We start from the raw sequence: 18959 nt of genomic DNA, 5'->3' as shown, positions 1-18959 counted from the left end.
GAAAACTTTGTAGTATGCTTTTTTCCATTGTTGTACAGTAGGCAGTGATCCCCCCACCAACCCACTGTTTAAACCCAAAGTCCATAGTGTTTGCCATAAAATCAGAGTCATAGGCAACCCACCTAAACTTCCTTATTTCAGTTAACAAATTCAGCTGCTTCATGACATCAAACCAAATGGACGAAGTATGAGACACCATGGGGTTCAAATCATTCTGAAGAGTAACTGCTAATTTACGGTCTCCAATCATTGCTTTCACTGGGACGTTTTTACAATTTATTTCCATCTCTTTCCATCTGGCCCCATATTTATCATCACACCAAAGAATTACAGTTTTCATTTGTGCCGAGAGGTAGTAATTTCTGAGATTAGGTAGTGACATCCCGCCTCTTTCTTTACTAATGATTTTTGTATCATACCTAATCCGTGGCTTCTTCCCTCTCCAGATAAAACGTGAAATCTGTTTGTCCCATTCATGAAACTGACTTGCTGGGATTTTTACCGGTAAACAAATACAGAAGCCGAGGTAAAACTGCTTACTTGATAGTTTGAATCCTTGCATTAAAACTTGTGAGAAATGTTGACCAGTGTTTAAGGTCTTCTCTAATCTTTGTATTAATTGTGTCATAATTCTCGTTATACAAGTCAATGGGATTATGCGTTAACCACACCCCGAGATATTTTATTTTCTTATGAGACCAAACGACCGGAAATTTTTGCTTTAGTTCTTGAGATGGATTATAATTAAATGCTAATAATTGTGTTTTTTGCATATTTAGTTTATATCCTGAGAGTGAACTAACTGTGTGGAGGATATCATAAAGATTGCAAAGGGATACATCTGGGTTGGTGACATGTACCAAAACATCGTCAGCATAAAGTGCTATTTTATTTTCTACTTTATTGACCACGATTCCTTGAATATTATCATTTTCTCTGATTGCTTGTGCTAGAGGTTCAATATAAAATGCAAAAAGGGTTGGTGAAAGAGGACATCCTTGCCGTGTAGATTTCTCCAATTTAATACGGTCAGTCAGGCGTCCATTTATTTTAATACGTGCTGTTGGAGCTGAATACAAAGCTTTAAAACTATTAATTGAATTCTCAGCAAAGCCAAATCGTTCTAAGACCACAAATACATATTCCCAATTAACACGGTCAAAAGCTTTTTCAGCATCAAGACTAACCAACACAGCCCCTAATTTATTATGATGAATATTCTGTATGATATGCAGAGAGCGTCGTATATTATCTTGTGTCTGTCCTCTGACCTCGAACAAAACCGGTTTGATCTTCATTAATTAGTTCAGAAGTGAAAGAGTCCAATCTTCTAGAGATAATAGAGGTGTACAGTTTATAATCTTGATTTAGGATTGATATAGGTCTGTAGGAGCTACACAACACTTTATTCTTTCCCTCTTTGGGTATAATTGAAATAATGGCCTCATTCCACGAGGGAGGGGTAGACATTTTCTCCATTGTATAGTTAAACGATTTTTGGAGGACTGGAATCAATTCTTCTCTAAAAGTTTTATACCACTCAGCCGGTAGGCCATCAGTTCCAGGGGTCTTGCTATTTTTTGTTTTTTTCGTACGTTCACGAGTTCCTGTTCTGTGACCTTGGACATTAGGTATTTATTTTGATGTTCTCCAATTGATGGCAAGTCCAATGAATTTAAGAAAGTTTTAATTAATTGTGCCTGCCTCTGTAAGAGGCGTCGCACAATTACTACAATCCTGGGAAAGCGCCGTTTTTTTTAAATTAATTGTGCCTGCCTCTTTAAAAGGCGTCGCACAATTATTACAATCCTGGGAAAACGCCGTTTTTAAAAAAATATTATTATTCTTCCTCTGCCAACAAAGTTTGCAGGACTACTAGTCCCGCACCGTTTAGAGTACGTACACAATGATATATCAAAATGTGCGCAATTATCGGGAATCGTGTGCTTCTATTCGGATTATGGATATTGCAAACGGTTTACGAACAACACGTAAAAAACGGCGAAGAATATCCCATCCGCTTTACATGGAAGCTGAGAAAAAAACAGAAAAAAGCCCCACACTTTTTCCACGCCACATCACGTCGCCACATTTTCAGCTACAGACTCCAACTTACTCTTAAAACGTTGCCGCACTTGTCTTCTATTCACATATGTCCTCAGAAATTCCAAAAGTTTCAACAATTTTAAACTGTGAGCCTTCAAATGTCATCAAGTTTTCCCTCATTCTTCCAGTTTTGTATGGGTGTGTATTGGAAAAGTTAGAGGGGGAGATTTCGGCTAGAGGGAGAGAAACTGCCGTTTTCCAAAAAAAAAAAACTTTTTATCTCGTCGCCACGGCCACATTTCTTCGTCTTTCTCAACATATTATACATCAAAATGTAGCTACAGGCCTTGTGCTTCTCACGAGGGGCCACTTTTGTCTCAGAGAGACACGGTTCTCCCTCCAGGGGACTTAATTGATAGGGAGCGCAGGATTCTGTCTCATCCGCGCCAATACATTTTGACGAGTCATTTTCTCCCCAAATCCCCAAAGTTCTGCCATTTGTTTCAAGTCCTCACGGGGAGACGGAACCTCGTGAGCACACGAAAACCACACCGCACGTCCTTCAACTTCTCCCGACGCCCACGGTGAAGGAATTTTTCACCCAAGTGTCACGGTTCTCCAACTATAAGCAGTTGTTCAGGACCTGCGTTTGTGCTTTTTTGCTCATGTGGGTGACTCAGCAAACTCCATTTCACACAAGCTGCACCTAATCAGGATGACGTCACAGACTCAAGCAGCAAATCTGCCTGGCAACACACACGGCTCCCCTGATTGGCTGGACCAGTAACATGATGGTTGACCACACAGTGCTCACACACATAGAGTATCTTAGGCAGCATACTTTTCAATGCATTTTAATGCTGATGCTATTGCCGTAGCATCAACACTTGTTAGCGTGCCAATTAGCATGCTAAAAAGTTTGTTCAATTGAGCTGAAATTTGGAGGGTGGCCTCATGGGGGTGCTGCGATCAAGAATCACTAGCTAATGACATGGTTTCCACGTACTTAAATCACTTTTAGGTGTTAGCATCGCATGCTAACAAGTTTGTTCAAATGAGCTGAAATTTGGAGGGTGACCTCGGGGTGGTGCTGCGATCGAGAATCACTAGCTAGTCACATGGTTTCCACGTATTTTTGACCCCGCCGTGGCCTCGCTCGGCAGCAGGGGGCGGCAGGTGCCAGGCACAATAAAATTTCCGCGGGAATTTTCTAGTTTGCTCCTTGTTATTTTGTGAGTTGTGAGTACAATGTTTTGTAGTAAGTCTGGAATACCTTATCAATTTGATCTAGATCGCTATGTGTTTGTCCTGTACTAGGGTCAAATATTTTGTAAATTGACTGTGAGATCTGTTTTTCCCGTATTAATAATTTTGTTGCTTTAGGGCCTACTTCATAGTAAGACTGCCTTAAACATTTTTATTTTTTCTCCTGTTCTTCTTTATAAATGTTTGAGATTTGGTTTCTGATATCTTTAATTTGGCTCATTATCTGGTCATTCTGATTTTCACTGTGTTGCTTCTCCAATTCTTTTAATTTTTTTTCAAGTTAAGTGAAAGTAGATTTTTTAGCCTTCTTGATTGCTGTACAAAGAGATTTAAATGTTCCTCTTATGACAGCTTTTAAGGTGTCCCATAGTATATTTGGATTTACTTCTCCGTTGTCATTTAGTTCAAGGATCTGTCTCTTTATCATGTTTAGCATGTAGCATGTAGCATGGCTCAGGATAAACTCCTGATCAACTGAGGAGTTAAACTAGTGAGCGACATCGAGATAACTGCTGGTCCAGATGTTGCTGGAGATGAAGTTGCTGCTGACGGTGCTTACAGAGCTGATGGTATTGTTGCTCTTGATAGAGCTGATGGTGTTGTTGCTGCTGACAATGCTGATGGAGCTCACGGAGTTGATGGTGTTGTTGCTGCTGACAGTCCTTACGAAGCTGATGGTTTTGTTGCTGCTGACAGTGCTGATGGAGCTGATGAAGCTGACTGTTGTTGCTGCTGACAGAGCTGATGGTGTTATTGCTGCTGACGGAGGTGACAGTATCGTTGCGGCTGACAGTGCTGTTGGAGTTAATGAAGCTGACAGCGTTGTTGCTGCTGACAGAGCTGATCGTGCTGATGGTGTTTCCCAAGCTGATGGTGTTGCTGCTCTTCACAGTGCTGATGGTGTTTTTGCTGCCGATGGAGGTGGCGGTGTTGTTGCTGCTGACAGTGCTGATGGAGCTGATGGTGTTGTTGCTGCTGATGGTGCTGACGGAGCTGCTGATGTTGTTGGTGCTGATGATGGTGATCGAGCTAATGGTATCATTGCTGCTGACAGTTCTGACGGAGCTGACGGTGGTGTTGGTGCTGACGGTGCTAATGGAGCTGATGAAACTGATGGTGTTGTTGTTTGCTGATAGAGTTGACGGTGCTGACGTCCCGAAATACTGGCCTGGTTGTATCGGAGAGCTTTCACAAGTAGGAGTACAAGTACTCTGTGCAGTTTTGGACCGATACTGGTATTGGTAGTTATTGATATTGAATGATGTCCCTTCAGACTGTTTCCTTCCACATCATTCTCTGAAGTTTCTTCATGAACGAGCAGCAGCTCAACCTGCTCCTTTATCATACAACTATCTGAGTCCTCCTCTGATTCACACATGACTTCCTGTTTGAGTTGATCTCTTCCTGTTTGAGATGATCGCTTCCTGTTTGAGTAGATCACTTCCTGTTTGAGATGATCTCTTCCTGTTTGACCTGAAATCTTCCTGTTTGACATGATCTCTTCCTGTTTGACCTGAAATCTTCCTGTTTGAGATGATCTCTTCCTGTTTGACCTGAAATCTTCCTGTTTGACATGATCTCTTCCTGTTTGACCTGAAATCTTCCTGTTTGACATGATCTCTTCCTGTTTGACCTGAAATCTTCCTGTTTGACATGATCTCTTCCTGTTTGACCTGAAATCTTCCTGTTTGAGATGATCTCTTCCTGTTTGAATACACATGCTGTGTGGGTGTTCAGGGCTGCCTCACTTCAGCGTGGGAAGCTTTTGCTGCTGGAGTCGGGACGCCTTCATGTCATTCAGAGGTCTGCTGCTGTTGACGGGCCGCCACACTGAAGCTCGGTAAGTTCTCTACCTCACGCTCCCAACACTTTCAGGTCACGTTCTGATCCCCTCTACCTCACGTTCTGACACTTTCAGGACAAATTCTCAGGACAAACATTGTGGTATTTGAACATGACAGGATTGAAACGATTTTAGAAAGCGGTTCAGGCTAGGTTCTAACAACACTTTCTGATCCCCTCCACCTCACGCAGCAACACATTCTGATCCCCTCCACCTCACGCAGCAACACATTCTGATCCCCTCCACCTCACGCAGCAACACATTCTGATCCCCTCCACCTCACACTCCGACACTTTCAGGACACATTCTCATCCCAGCTGCCTCATGCTCCGACACTTTTTAGGATACATTCTGATTCCCTCCACCTCATGCACCGACACTTTCAGGACACATTCTCATCCCCTCTGCCTCATGCTCTGACACTTTCAGGACACGTTCTGATCCCCTCCACCTCACGCTCCGACACATTCTGATCCCCTCCACCTCATCCTCCGACACATTCTGATCCCCTCCACCTCATCCTCCGACACATTCTGATCCCCTCCACCTCATCCTCCGACACATTCTGATCCCCTCCACCTCATCCTCCGACACATTCTGATCCCCTCCACCTCATCCTCCGACACATTCTGATCCCCTCCATCTCATGCGCCGACACTTTCAGGACACATTCTGACCCCCTCTGCAGATTGAAACTGAATAAAGCAAGCTTCCTATCTCTGCAGCTCCATCAGCATTAACATTCACACACCATCATCATTAACAATCACACACATTCTGGAGTGCTTCAGTAAGTGTTCAGGTTTGATCTCTTCTTCACCTTGGTTTCCAAGCTGCAGTAGCAACAGGAAATATCTCTTTCTTCACGACTTTCTTAATTTAAATGTTCGTTACATCAAACATCCAAAAAAAGGATGTCAATGAACCAGAGAAACTGTTAAAATGAAGGTTGAAAGTCTGTGTTGAGGCGATTCTCTCCATGCCAAGTGAATGAAGGTTGTGTTGAGGCGATTCTCTCCATGCCAGGTGAATGAAGGTTGTGTTGAGGTGACTCTCTCCTTGCCAGGTGAATGAAGGTTCTTTCTGTTCGCTCTCCTTCAGAAACCTGCTTCTCCTGCTGGCGAGCAGCCTGCGTTACGGTCTAATCCCCAACCTGCTGAACCAGTCCGGAGAGGCTCGCTACAACAGCAGAGATGCTGTGTGGTGGTGGCTGCAATGCATCCAGGACTACTGCACCCTAGTTCCTCAGGGACTCTTCATCCTCCAGTGTCCTGTCTCTAGAGTGTATCCCACCGACCACTCAGAACCTCAGCCTGCTGGAACCTGGGTATGCTTCCTCCTTTTCTTCTGACCGCTGCTCCATGAAACGGGAACGGTTTATACATTTCATGTGAAAGCACATCATTTTTGAGTGTTCGTTTCAGAAAAGACGTCAGTTTCCATGACAACTTTCTGAAACAATATCCATTTCCATGGAAATTACACTGAGACTAAAAACAATGTAGTTGTCGTGTTGGTCCATCTGTTGTGGGGGTGTTTGGGGGTCAGGATGAGAGTTTGGGTCTTGTGGGGGTCAAGATGGGAGTTTGGGTCTTATGGGGGTCAGGGTGGGAGTTTTGGTCTTGTCAGGGTCAGGGTTGGAGTTTGGGTCTTGTCGGGGTCAGGGTGGGAGTTTGGGTCTTGTGGGGAGTAAGGGTTGGAGTTTGGGTCTTGTGGAGGTCAGGATGAGAGTTTGGGTATTGTGGGGGTCAGGGTTGGAGTTTGGGTCTTGTGGAGGTCAGGATGAGAGTTTGGGTATTGTGGGGGTCAGGGTGGGAGTTTGGGTCTTGTGGAGGTCAGGATGGGAGTTTGGGTATTGTGGGGGTCAGGGTGGGAGTTTGGGTCTTGTGGAGGTCAGGATGAGAGTTTGGGTATTGTGGGGGTCAGGGTGGGAGTTTGGGTCTTGTGGAGGTCAGGATGAGAGTTTGAGTATTGTGGAGGTCAGGATGAGAGTTTGGGTATTGTGGGGGTCAGGGTGGGAGTTTGGGTCTTGTGGAGGTCAGGATGAGAGTTTGAGTATTGTGGGGGTCAGGGTGAGAGTTTGGGTCTTGTGGGGGTCAAGATGGGAGTTTGGGTCTTATGGGGGTCAGGGTGGGAGTTTTGGTCTTGTCAGGGTCAGGGTTGGAGTTTGGGTCTTGTCGGGGTCAGGGTGGGAGTTTGGGTCTTGTCGGGGTCAGGGTGGGAGTTTGGGTCTTGTGGGGAGTAAGGGTTGGAGTTTGGGTCTTGTGGAGGTCAGGATGAGAGTTTGGGTATTGTGGGGGTCAGGGTGGGAGTTTGGGTCTTGTGGAGGTCAGGATGAGAGTTTGGGTATTGTGGGGGTCAGGGTGGGAGTTTGGGTCTTGTGGAGGTCAGGATGAGAGTTTGAGTATTGTGGAGGTCAGGATGAGAGTTTGGGTATTGTGGGGGTCAGGGTGGGAGTTTGGGTCTTGTGGAGGTCAGGATGAGAGTTTGAGTATTGTGGGGGTCAGGGTGAGAGTTTGGGTCTTGCCGTGGGTCAGGGTGGGAGTTTGGGTCTTGTGGGGGTCATGGTGGGAGTTTGGGTCTTGTTGGGGGTCAGGGTAGGCGTTTGGGTCTTGTGGGGGTCAGGATGGGAGTTTGGGTCTTGTTGGAGAACATGCTGGATGTTTGTGGTGAGGTCTGGGGTGACCAGGAGAATATCGTCAAGGTGTAAAATAGGTGTATTTCCCTTCATCAGATGCCCCTGGAATTGACACTTTTTAGAATATTGTACTGTTGACAAGCTGAAACTCTGCTGGAGAGCGGAGCCTGAGAGGAAGGAGGAAGCGACGTAGCAGGAAGAATGCTTTCTCTCGGTCTGCAGGGAATGCTGCGTTTTCATATTGTGATTTCTTTTCTTTTTTTGAGGTGTTTTTTAACAGAATGATTGTGTATGTTTACACAGTAGACCTACTCAAGTCAATCATCCACTATATCAAAGTCAAAAGTCAAAGTCAGCTTTATTGTCAAGTGTGCTGATATGCATGACATACAGCACAGATGACATTTCAGTCCTCTCAGACCCACAGTGCAAAGGCATGTAATAATATATTAAGAAAAACAATATAAAGATTTAAAAATCTATACACCCTATAAACATATAAACAGCAAAGTGGCATGTACACAATGTCTCTTTTGAGGTAGAGAATGTTCATTTTTGAGTGTGGGGGAGGGGGGGGGGGGTGGGCATAATGTCAGATGCCGGAGGGGATGGGGGTGTAAGGGTGGCTGTGGAGTAGAGGGCAGAGGCAGAGGGGGGAGGGGGGGCAGAGCAGGGAGGGAGTTGAGTCTCCTGACTGCCTGGTGGCAGAAACTGTCTTTGAGCTGCTGGTTTTGGCTCGGAGACTCTGAAGTCTCCTCCCCGACGGCAGCAGGCTGAAGAGGCTGTGGGAGGGGTGGGGGGGTCACCTGCCATCCTGATGGCTCTGCGGGTGAGGCGGGTGTTGTATATGTCCTGCAGGGGGGGGGAGAGACACCAATGATCCTCTCGGCTGCTCTCACGATACGCTGCAGAGTCTTGCGGCAGGATACGGTGCAGGCGCCGTACCACACGGTGATGCAGCTGGAGAGGAGGCTCTCCATGGTGCCTCTGTAGAAGGTGTGCATGATGGGGGAGGGGCTCTTGCTCTCCATGGTGCCTCTGTAGAAGGTGTGCATGATGGGGGAGGGGCTCTTGCTCTCCATGGTGCCTCTGTAGAAGGTGTGCATGATGGGGGAGGGGCTCTTGCTCTCCATGGTGCCTCTGTAGAAGGTGTGCATGATGGGGGAGGGGCTCTTGCTCTCCATGGTGCCTCTGTAGAAGGTGTGCATGATGGGGGAGGGGCTCTTGCTCTCCATGGTGCCTCTGTAGAAGGTGTGCATGATGGGGGAGGGGCTCTGGCTCTCCATGGTGCCTCTGTAGAAGGTGTGCATGATGGGGGAGGGGCTCTTGCTCTCCATGGTGCCTCTGTAGAAGGTGTGCATGATGGGGGAGGGGCTCTGGCTCTCCATGGTGCCTCTGTAGAAGGTGTGCATGATGGGGGAGGGGCTCTGGCTCTCCATGGTGCCTCTGTAGAAGGTGTGCATGATGGGGGAGGGGCTCTTGCTCTCCATGGTGCCTCTGTAGAAGGTGTGCATGATGGGGGAGGGGCTCTTGCTCTCCATGGTGCCTCTGTAGAAGGTGTGCATGATGGGGGAGGGGCTCTGGCTCTCCATGGTGCCTCTGTAGAAGGTGTGCATGATGGGGGAGGGGCTCTTGCTCTCCATGGTGCCTCTGTAGAAGGTGTGCATGATGGGGGAGGGGCTCTTGCTCTCCATGGTGCCTCTGTAGAAAGTGTGCATGATGGGGGAGGGGCTCTTGCTCTCCATGGTGCCTCTGTAGAAGGTGTGCATGATGGGGGAGGGGCTCTTGCTCTCCTTAGCTTGCGGAGGCAGTCCAGGCGCTGGGGGGCTTTCTTGGCCAGTGATGCTGTGTTGTTGCTCCAGGACAGGTCTTCAGAGATGTGCACTCCCAGGAACTTGGTGCTGCTGACCTGCTCCACTGCAGCACCGTCGATGGTCAGTGGAGCATGCTGGGAGTGTCGTCGTCTGAAGTCCACAACAATCTCCTTCGTCTTCTCCACATTCAGGCGGAGATTGTTGTCCTAGCACCACATGGCCAGGTGGCTCACCTCGTCCCTGTAGGCTGTCTCCTCATATGGTGCAGACGAGAGGCTGTACATATAGTGAAGGATCTACTAGCATATGTCTACGATGCAGGCTCATTGGAGCAGACATTCACTACACGGGACAGACTGACAGCAGTTAATTTATTATTAGTCCTTCATTAGTACACCAACGGGACATTTCTTCACCAAATGGAGGTGATGGAGGCCGGGGGTGTAGCTCAGGAGGAGGTGATGTAGGCCGGGGATGTAGCTCAGGTGGAGATGATGGAGGTCGGAGTGTAGCTCAGGAGGAGGTGATGGAGGCAGGAGGTGTAGCTCAGGGAGTCAGGGTGCAGGTTGTTTGGACTATCGGACTAAACCAGAGTACCAGAAGAAAACCACACAGAGAGAAAATGAAAACTCCACAAAGAAAGGTTTCTGCTGGGATTTGCACCAGGATCTTTTTTTTAATGTTTAACTGGGATCTTCTGGCTGTGAGGAGAGAGGCTGTGGAGTCAGGTTGTGGTGAGTGGAACATGTATGATCAATCGGATCTACAGTCTTTATTCCGTCATCTCCACGATAACTGATGTGGACTCAAGCACGTCTCCTTGACCATCGTTGTTGGCGTCTCATCTTCAAATTGTCTAAATCTGTACCGTAGTTGCTGAATTTATTGTCAATATTCCCCCACATCTGTTCGGTCTGACCTCCATCCCGACTCCCACCAACACCATCTCTCACTCTTCAAAAAGTCTTCAACTACTGAGCAGTGTGAAATGTGGGGAGTCTGGTCTTGCTAAAGACCTTCTTGAGGTTCCAGTAGACTCGAGGCACAGAGTAGATGTGGGAGGAGTCAGGGGCAGGATGTTACATCACACTGGGGATTCTTGGACCAGTTTTCAACCAGGGGAACCCCAGACTCAGAGGATGGGTGGAGGAGGAGGTCACCAGGATAGAGCGTTCGTCCACTTGACCATAACCCAACACCACCTGAACCATGTACCATAACTCAGCCACCACAGGTACCACCCACATTTCTTAAATTCACCATGCACTCTGGACTGGTTTTTGTTCAGTACAGGTGTTAATGAATTATCCACCAGTAGCATTGTCCTGGATGCCCCACCAGCCAGGAGACAGAAGGTTGGATGGCTTCAGGGCCACATGTTGAGTGAAGCTGGAAGTGGAGCAGGAAGGTAAAGCAGAGTGTTGTGGTTCTCCTCAGGAGCAGCCTCTCTACGACGTGATCCAGGAGGTCATGGAGAAACACCTGCAGGGAATCCGTTTCAGAGAGGAGAACGCAGGAACTCAGCTCGACCCGCACATGCTGGATGAAGGTATGCAGCCGCCTGTCAAAATAAAACCACAGAGACCCAAGACACTTGTTCCAGACCTGGTCCAGAATCACCCCACACCTGGTCCAGGATGACTCCAGACCTGGAGTAGTTGTCCAGACAGTTCTTTCAGAACCTGGGGTGGTGGTCTATACGGCTCTGTCAGGACTTGGGGGGATGGTCTATACAGTTCTGTCAGGACCTGGGGTGGTGGTCTTTAAGGTTCTGTCAGGGCCTGGAGTAGTGGTCCAGACAGTTCTGTCAGGACTTAGGGCAGTGGTCTATATGGTTCTGTGACGACCTGGGGTGGTGGTCTATACGGTTCTGTCAGGACTTGAACTAGTGGTCTCTACGGTTCTGTCAGGACCTGGAGTAGCGGTCCAGATGGTTTTGTCAGGACTTGGGGTAGCGGCCTAAATGGTTCTGTCAGGACCTGGGGTAATGGTCCAGATGGTTCTATCAGGACCTGCTTCAGTCTCTCTTGTTCTTCCAGGATTTAATGTAGAAGCTGCAGTGGACCAAACCACCGGCCTCATCTACGGGGGGAACCGCTTCAACTGTGGAACCTGGATGGACAAGATGGGGACCAGTGAGCGAGCCCACAACAGAGGAGTCCCTGCTACACCCAGGTACGAGCTACACCAGATCTGACTTGTGTTACACCTTGGGTGAATACCCGCCTCCATCAGACGTATCTGAGACGGTGATTCTCATTTCCTCTGGTGCACTCCTTCACAGATTGAACTTTGGGGACACTTGTTCAGGGGTGGGGCGAGGGGCGTTGGTTGGGGGGGGTATGTGTGGACTATGACATTGAATCCTGGCGGCGCTACTGTTCCTGACTGACTGGTGAGAGAGCCACAGCACACAACACCACGGAACAATGTTGGTCACGGGGCGTAATGACTTGAGATGATCCTCCATCGTTTCCGATGTTACCTGTAACACATGATAACAGGCCGTGATGGTGTTACGGTGTGACGGCCTGATGGTGTGACACCTTGATCCTGAATCCTAGGATTCAGATCAAAATGGTGATGCGTGGTACAGAATTGAGTTTGGAGCAATTCTTCACTAGTCATCGTTCCATCAAAACACACCTGAATCTTCACACATCTCCAGAGATTTCCTTGTTGGGATTTTGCCCCTGGGGTTTTCGGAACTTCCAATAATTTCAGAGGATCACAAGGACCTTGGTTACCGTCTGTCTGATTGGTGATGGTATGATGACCCTGCCAGGCTGTCGGCCTCCCGTTGGAATGACTCAGGTGTTTTATTTATTTTGATGTTCCTGCAAGGAGGCACACCACCAACGGGTTTACCCACAGTCAGATGTTCCAGAAACCATTATTCTTCTGTTAAATTAAATCAAAACTCACACAGAGACAGCTCATGTCAAACTCATGTGGGAGACAGCAGTACTGTGTCTCCCAAATGTACTCTTGTCTCTGGGCGGCTCCTCCTCTTGGGCAGAGAGGTGAGGCACCTGACTCCCCTCAGGTGTGCTGCCTCACCTCTCTGCCACAGATGAATGAGAAACGATGAAAGGAACAGTAATAAGTTGAGATGAAGAATAACTGGATTGGTCTTGTTACCAGGGACGGCTCTGCAGTGGAACTGGTGGGTCTCTGCAAGTCTGCAGTGCACTGGATCAAGAAGCTCCACTGCGATGGACACTTTCCGTACGGCCTCATCAGCTTCACCAGAGCAGGTAGGCTATGTTACTGACTGGAGACTGACTGAAGACTGACTGGAGACTGAAGACTGCCTGGAGACTGATTAGAGACTGACGAGATACTTAAGACTGACTGGAGACTGACTGAAGACTGACTGGACACTGGCTGGAGACTGAAGACTGACTGGACACTGGCTGGAGGCTGAAGACTGACTGGACACTGACTGGAGACTGAAGACTGACTGGAAACTAACTGGAGACTGACTTGTCACTGCTTGGAAAGTGGTGACTGACTGGAGATAGGAGGGACCATTAGAGATAGGAGGGACTACGAGAAGATAGGAGGGATTATCAAGAGGTAGGAGGGATGACTAGGAGATAGGAGGGACTATTAGGAGATAGGAGGGATGACTAGGAGATAGGAGGGACGACTAGGAGATAGGAGGGACTATTAGGAGATAGGAGGAACTATCAGGAGGAAGAAGGAACTTATTAGCAGATAGGAGGGACTTATTAGGAGATATGAGGGACTATTAGGTGGTAGGACGGACTGTTACGAGATAGGAGAGTCTGTTTGGAGATAGGAGGGACTATTAGGATCACCCCCCCACCCCCCAGTTTGAAGGAGGCACCTTGCAGCCAAACTTGTTCTTCCTGCCGCCTCCAGGAGAAACGGTCAATGTTTCCTACGAGGACTGGGATCGTAGGATCCAGGAGAACTTTGAAAAGAGCTTCTACATCTCCCAGCATCCCGAGGAGTGTGAGGACCAACACCCCGAGCTGGTCCACAAGCGAGGCATCTACAAGGACAGCCTGGGGGCCTCCAGCCCCTGGTGTGACTACCAGCTGAGACCCAACTTCACCGTGGCCATGGTCTTGGTGAGAAGCTTGCTTCACCTGGGGACGATTCAGCAGCAAGCAGCCACTCATCTGTGTGTGTGTGTGTGTGTGTGTGTGTGTGTGTGTGTGTGTGTGTGTGTGTGTGTGTGTGTGTGTGTGTGTGTGTGTGTGTGTGTGTGTGTGTGTGTGTGTGTGTGTGTGTGTGTGTGTGTGTGTGTGTGTGTGTGTGTAGGCTCCAGAGCTCTTCTCGCTGCAGAAGGCCTGGCATTGCCTCACAGTGGCGGAGGAGAAGCTGCTGGGGCCTCTGGGGATGAAGACCTTGGATCCTGAGTGAGTCACGTCTAATCCAGTGAACTCTGGAGATTAATTTGACAAATTCAGATTAATTAGGTGAACTCAGTTCTTGTTTCCTGAAGACAGTGGTCACCAACCTTTCTCAAACCAAGATCACATTTCATATCAGACAAAAAGCAGAGCTCAACTGTCTATTTTACTTTTACTTGATAGCTTTTATATTCTAAAATGTAAAAATCCAGAATCAATCGAGGACTACATGCTGGATTGTTTTATTGCCAAAACCATTTTGAACACATTTGACCAGTGACAAATGACATGTAAACTAATGGCAAAGTAGTGAATTATATTTAGAGACATGAGCCATTGTTGCATCACATCCTGTTAAGAATGATCCAGCACAGCTCCAGACGGACCGACCGTGACCTCTGACCTGTTCAGGTGCAGCACAGTCACAGTGGGGGGAAAGAACCAGGTTCTAGTTCTGGTCCAGAAAGAACCAGGTTCTAGTTGTGGTCCAGGGTCAGACTTAGCACCAGGTCTTTGTCTTTCCACTGCCGAAGCCACGGCTAAACACGAGCTAACCAGGAGCTAAACAGGAGCTAAACAAAAGCTAACTTGGGGCTAAACAGGTGCGAACAGGAGCTCATCAGGAGATAACCAGGAGCTAAACAAGACCTAAACAACAGCTAAACAGGAGCTAACACGGGGATAAACAGGAACTAACCCGGGGCTAAACAGGAGCGAACCTGGGGCTATGCCGGCTCCACTTCAGTGCTGGACCAGAGAGGAGCCACACTGGGGCCTGACACGTCATCAGCTGGTGGTGGAGTTATCTCTGGAACTATCTCTGGAGTTATCATTGGACTTATCGCTACGTACATGGCGGAAGATATGCTGAACCAGCTTTCTGAAAACTACAGTGAACACGGAGCCCCAGAGTGGCGATGCAGAATTTTTTTTTTAATAATGTGTGGGAGCGATATAATAAGTTGTTCCCTGAAGTTAATAATATGAGGAAATGAGATCATTTAATCCGCGATCGCGGCGCCGCGGCTCTCAAGGTGATGCGGCACTGCAGAGATGCGGCGCTGCGCAGTCAGCTGCATTGGATATATGTCTTGTTTAGCATTATGATCACAGGCTTAGGTCTGCATGAGGCAGCAGGTGGCACTCCACTATGAGACTCTCCACTATTTTCTACCACAGAACTTCTTTATGATGAAGCCAGACTTTTGGTTTATCAGCAACTAAAAAACAAACTACATACTACTGTAAATGAAAGCTAGATTTTTTTTTTACCATAAAATGAGCCTTTTAATGGCTTCATGTGAAAGAGAACTTTAATCAGCGTGTGTTTACGTAGGTAGCTGCGTTCTATCATTCTACACCTCCATTCCTCCTGATGTTGAAGTATTTGCTTCAAACACGTCCAGAAACAAAGTGAAAGGAGCAGAAATCCCCTATGTAATGCCCACATGTAGAAAGATAAGCCGCAAGATCATTTACCTTATTATTATTATTATTTTCTCTCTGGCAACTCCGGGGCTCCGGACAAAAACAAGATGGACGTGAAAAAACACCAATAGAGCGACGAGGAGACTCAATGTTTTCTGTCTCTTTGGTCTGAATCCGAGGTTCAGGACAGACTAGATGGAGCGACCCGGTCCAAATCACTGTTACAGTCTGTCTCCTGGCTCCTGGACCAAACCACTGTTATAGTCCGTCTCCTGGTTCCTGGACCAGACCACTGTTATAGTCCATCTCCTGGTTCCTGGACCAAACCACAGTTACAGTCTGTCTCCTGGTTCCTGGACCAAACCACTGTTACAGTCTGTCTCCTGGTTCCTGGACCAAACCACTGTTACAGTCTGTCTCCTGGTTCCTGGACCAAACCACTGTTACAGTCTGTCTCCTGGTTCCTGGACCAAACCAGTATTACAGTCCGTCTCCTGGTTCCTGGACCAGACCACTGTTACAGTCCGTCTCCTGGTTCCTGGACCAAACCACTGTTACAATCCGTCTCCTGGTTCCTGGACCAAACCACTGTTACAGTCTGTCTCCTGGTTCCTGGACCAAACCACTGTTACAATCCGTCTCCTGGTTCCTGGACCAAACCACTGTTACAGTCCGTCTCCTGGTTCCTGGACCAAACCACTGTTACAATCCGTCTCCTGGTTCCTGGACCAAACCACTGTTACAGTCTGTCTCCTGGTTCCTGGACCAAACCACTGTTACAGTCCGTCTCCTGGTTCCTGGACCAAACCACTGTTACAGTCTGTCTCCTGGTTCCTGGACCAAACCACTGTTACAGTCTGTCTCCTGGTTCCTGGACCAAACCAGTATTACAGTCCGTCTCCTGGTTCCAGGACCAAACCACTGTTACAATCCGTCTCCTGGTTCCTGGACCAAACCACTGTTACAGTCCGTCTCCTGGTTCCTGGACCAAACCACTGTTACAATCCGTCTCCTGGTTCCTGGACCAAACCACTGTTACAGTCTGTCTCCTGGTTCCTGGACCAAACCACTGTTACAGTCCGTCTCCTGGTTCCTGGACCAAACCACTGTTACAGTCTGTCTCCTGGTTCCTGGACCAAACCACTGTTACAGTCCGTCTCCTGGTTCCTGGACCAAACCAGTATTACAGTCCGTCTCCTGGTTCCAGGACCAAACCACTGTTACAATCCGTCTCCTGGTTCCTGGACCAAACCACTGTTACAGTCTGTCTCCTGGTTCCTGGACCAAACCACTGTTACAGTCCGTCTCCTGGTTCCTGGACCAAACCACTGTTACAGTCTGTCTCCTGGTTCCTGGACCAAACCACTGTTACAGTCCGTCTCCTGGTTCCTGGACCAAACCACTGTTACAGTCCGTCTCCTGGTTCCAGGACCAAACCAGTATTACAGTCCGTCTCCTGGTTCCAGGACCAAACCAGTATTACAGTCCGTCTCCTGGTTCCAGGACCAAACCAGTATTACAGTCCGTCTCCTGGTTCCAGGACCAGACCACTGTTACAATCCGTCTCCTGGTGGACACAGAGGACTTCAGGGCAGCTTCCCTCACGTCATGTGGAGGTTCTCTCGGTCTGGGAAGTGTGTGAGCTTTCCATTTCTCAGCTCAGGAAACCACAGTACAAAACTGGGCCTGCTTATTTAACTTTCCATTAGTCTGCATTGAGTTTTCTTATGAAAACTCTGCTTCACTTCCTGTGCTTAACTTCGTCAGTTTTTCTTACAATGTTAAGCCTTGTTAACACTGTTCACCCTCTGTCCTCGTGGTCCAGGAAACATTCTGTTGCTTCAATCCATATGTAGTGCAGAAACTGTCGAGGAACTCTGCTATATGACACCTTCAGAATAAAATCTGGGGCCACGCCCAGCACACCTGAGTACTAACGGTGATCAGGTGTTGCACCTCGCAGATCAGAGTGACTGAAGGTTTCTCTTGTTACAGACATTCTGATTAGTAACTGGCTAACGAATTCTAACAGACTTGGTTGAATGGTTTGTTGGTTGGATGGTTGAATGGTTTGTTAGATGGTTGGTTGGTTTGATCGTTGGTTGGAGGTTGGATGGTTGGTTGGTTTGATCATTGGTTGAATGGATGGCTTATCTTCTCCTGTCCTCCTCAGTGACTCGGTGTACTGTGGAACCTACAACGTCCACCTGGACGACCAGAACTTCCATCAGGCTGGAGGATTTAACTACCACCAGGGTCCAGTAAGTGAGCAGCAGATCCCCCGAGCAGACCCACTGTGGTCTGAGGCTCATCCTCTCTTTCTCCTGTCTTCCTCCTGCAGGAATGGTTGTGGCCTCTTGGTTATTTTTTCCGAGCTAAGCTCTACTTTGCAAAGAAAGTGGGAGGAGACAGTTACGCCTCCACTGTGGACCTGGTGAAGAAGCTGTTGTCTCATCACTCCGCCCACCTGCACAGGTAAGAGCAGTGACCCTCGCAGCACTTGAATGGAAACATGGAGTTACTGAACTTGTGCTGCATGCAGGTCTCCCTGGAAAGGTCTTCCTGAGCTGACCAATGAGAACGGACTGCCCTGCCCCTTTAGCTGTGAGAGCCACGCCCCCTCCATGGCCTCCATGTTGGAGCTCCTGTATGACCTCTGACCTCTTCCAGTGTTCCTGAACCACATTAAAGAGCCAATGTCACTGGATCACGTGTCTCTGCGTCGTGTGTGTGTGTGTGTGTGTGTGTGTGTGTGTGTGTGTGTGTGTGTGTGTGTGTCTGTGTGTGTGTGTGTGTGTGTGCGTGTGCGCGTGTGCGTGTGCGTGTGCGTGTGTGTGTGTGTGTGTGCGTGTGTGTGTGTTGAGTGATCAGTGATGAAAGGAGTCTGAATGGGGAAGCAACGACCTTGAGTGTCCACCAGGTGGAGGCAAACCTTGGAGGGTTTGTGTGAGTGGGTGTAATGATCTCGAATATCCACCAGAGGGAGGCAGACGGCAGGTTCAGTGTACTGACTGTGACGACCACAAGGGGCATTGGTGTGCACATGGAGAGCGCAATGACTCGATGCGTCCACCAGGTGGGTGTAAAGAGAGATTGCGATGACCCACGCAGCCACGAGAAGCGTTTGACTTACTTTTTATGGGGATAACTCCACCACCAGCTGATGACGTGTCAGGCCCCAGTGTGGCTCCTCTCTGGTCCAGCACTGAAGTGGAGCCGGCATAGCCCCAGGTTCGCTCTTGGTTAGTTCCTGTTTAGCCCCGTGTTAGCTCCTGTTTAGCTGACAAGAAGTACGGGGGACTCACAGATGGTCTCACAGAAATGGACTGTAACAATAATGACCGGACGGTTTTGTCCGTCGGTTCTGAACACTTGCAACCAGAACTCTTATGACAACACCGAGGCATTTAGTGGAACACAGTAGCAGTTGGGTTGCTAAATGTGGCTGTGTGTGTGTTTATCTAAAGCCCCGTTTTCACCGCACAATAGTGCAGGGACGGAATGGAGCGTATCCGGAAAGCGTAACCGGAGCCAAATCC

General features: G+C 48.3%; 1 protein-coding gene across 2 annotated transcripts in view; it reads left to right on the top strand.

Annotated features, from left to right (window-relative positions):
• The window catches only part of LOC308143749 (glycogen debranching enzyme-like), a 90398-nt gene extending 72282 nt beyond the window's left edge, over positions 1–18116 (top strand). For both annotated transcript variants that reach the window (XM_080514660.1, XM_080514659.1), the window contains 10 exons: positions 5050–5152; positions 6257–6482; positions 11045–11156; positions 11647–11782; positions 12752–12864; positions 13496–13707; positions 13901–13998; positions 17594–17681; positions 17762–17895; positions 17963–18116. In XM_080514660.1, the coding sequence (XP_080370786.1) occupies positions 5050–5152; positions 6257–6482; positions 11045–11156; positions 11647–11782; positions 12752–12864; positions 13496–13707; positions 13901–13998; positions 17594–17681; positions 17762–17895; positions 17963–18080 (1340 nt within the window). In that variant the 3' untranslated portion in view covers positions 18081–18116. The remainder of the gene's footprint in view (positions 1–5049; positions 5153–6256; positions 6483–11044; positions 11157–11646; positions 11783–12751; positions 12865–13495; positions 13708–13900; positions 13999–17593; positions 17682–17761; positions 17896–17962) is intronic.
• The last annotated feature ends 843 nt before the right edge of the window (positions 18117–18959 follow it).

The sequence above is a fragment of the Blennius ocellaris genome (assembly GCF_963422515.1).
Source record: "Blennius ocellaris genome assembly, chromosome: 19".
NCBI classification, from domain to species: domain Eukaryota; kingdom Metazoa; phylum Chordata; class Actinopteri; order Blenniiformes; family Blenniidae; genus Blennius; species Blennius ocellaris.
Note: the sequence above shows the minus strand (reverse complement) of the source record. Positions and strands in the feature narration are given on the sequence as shown.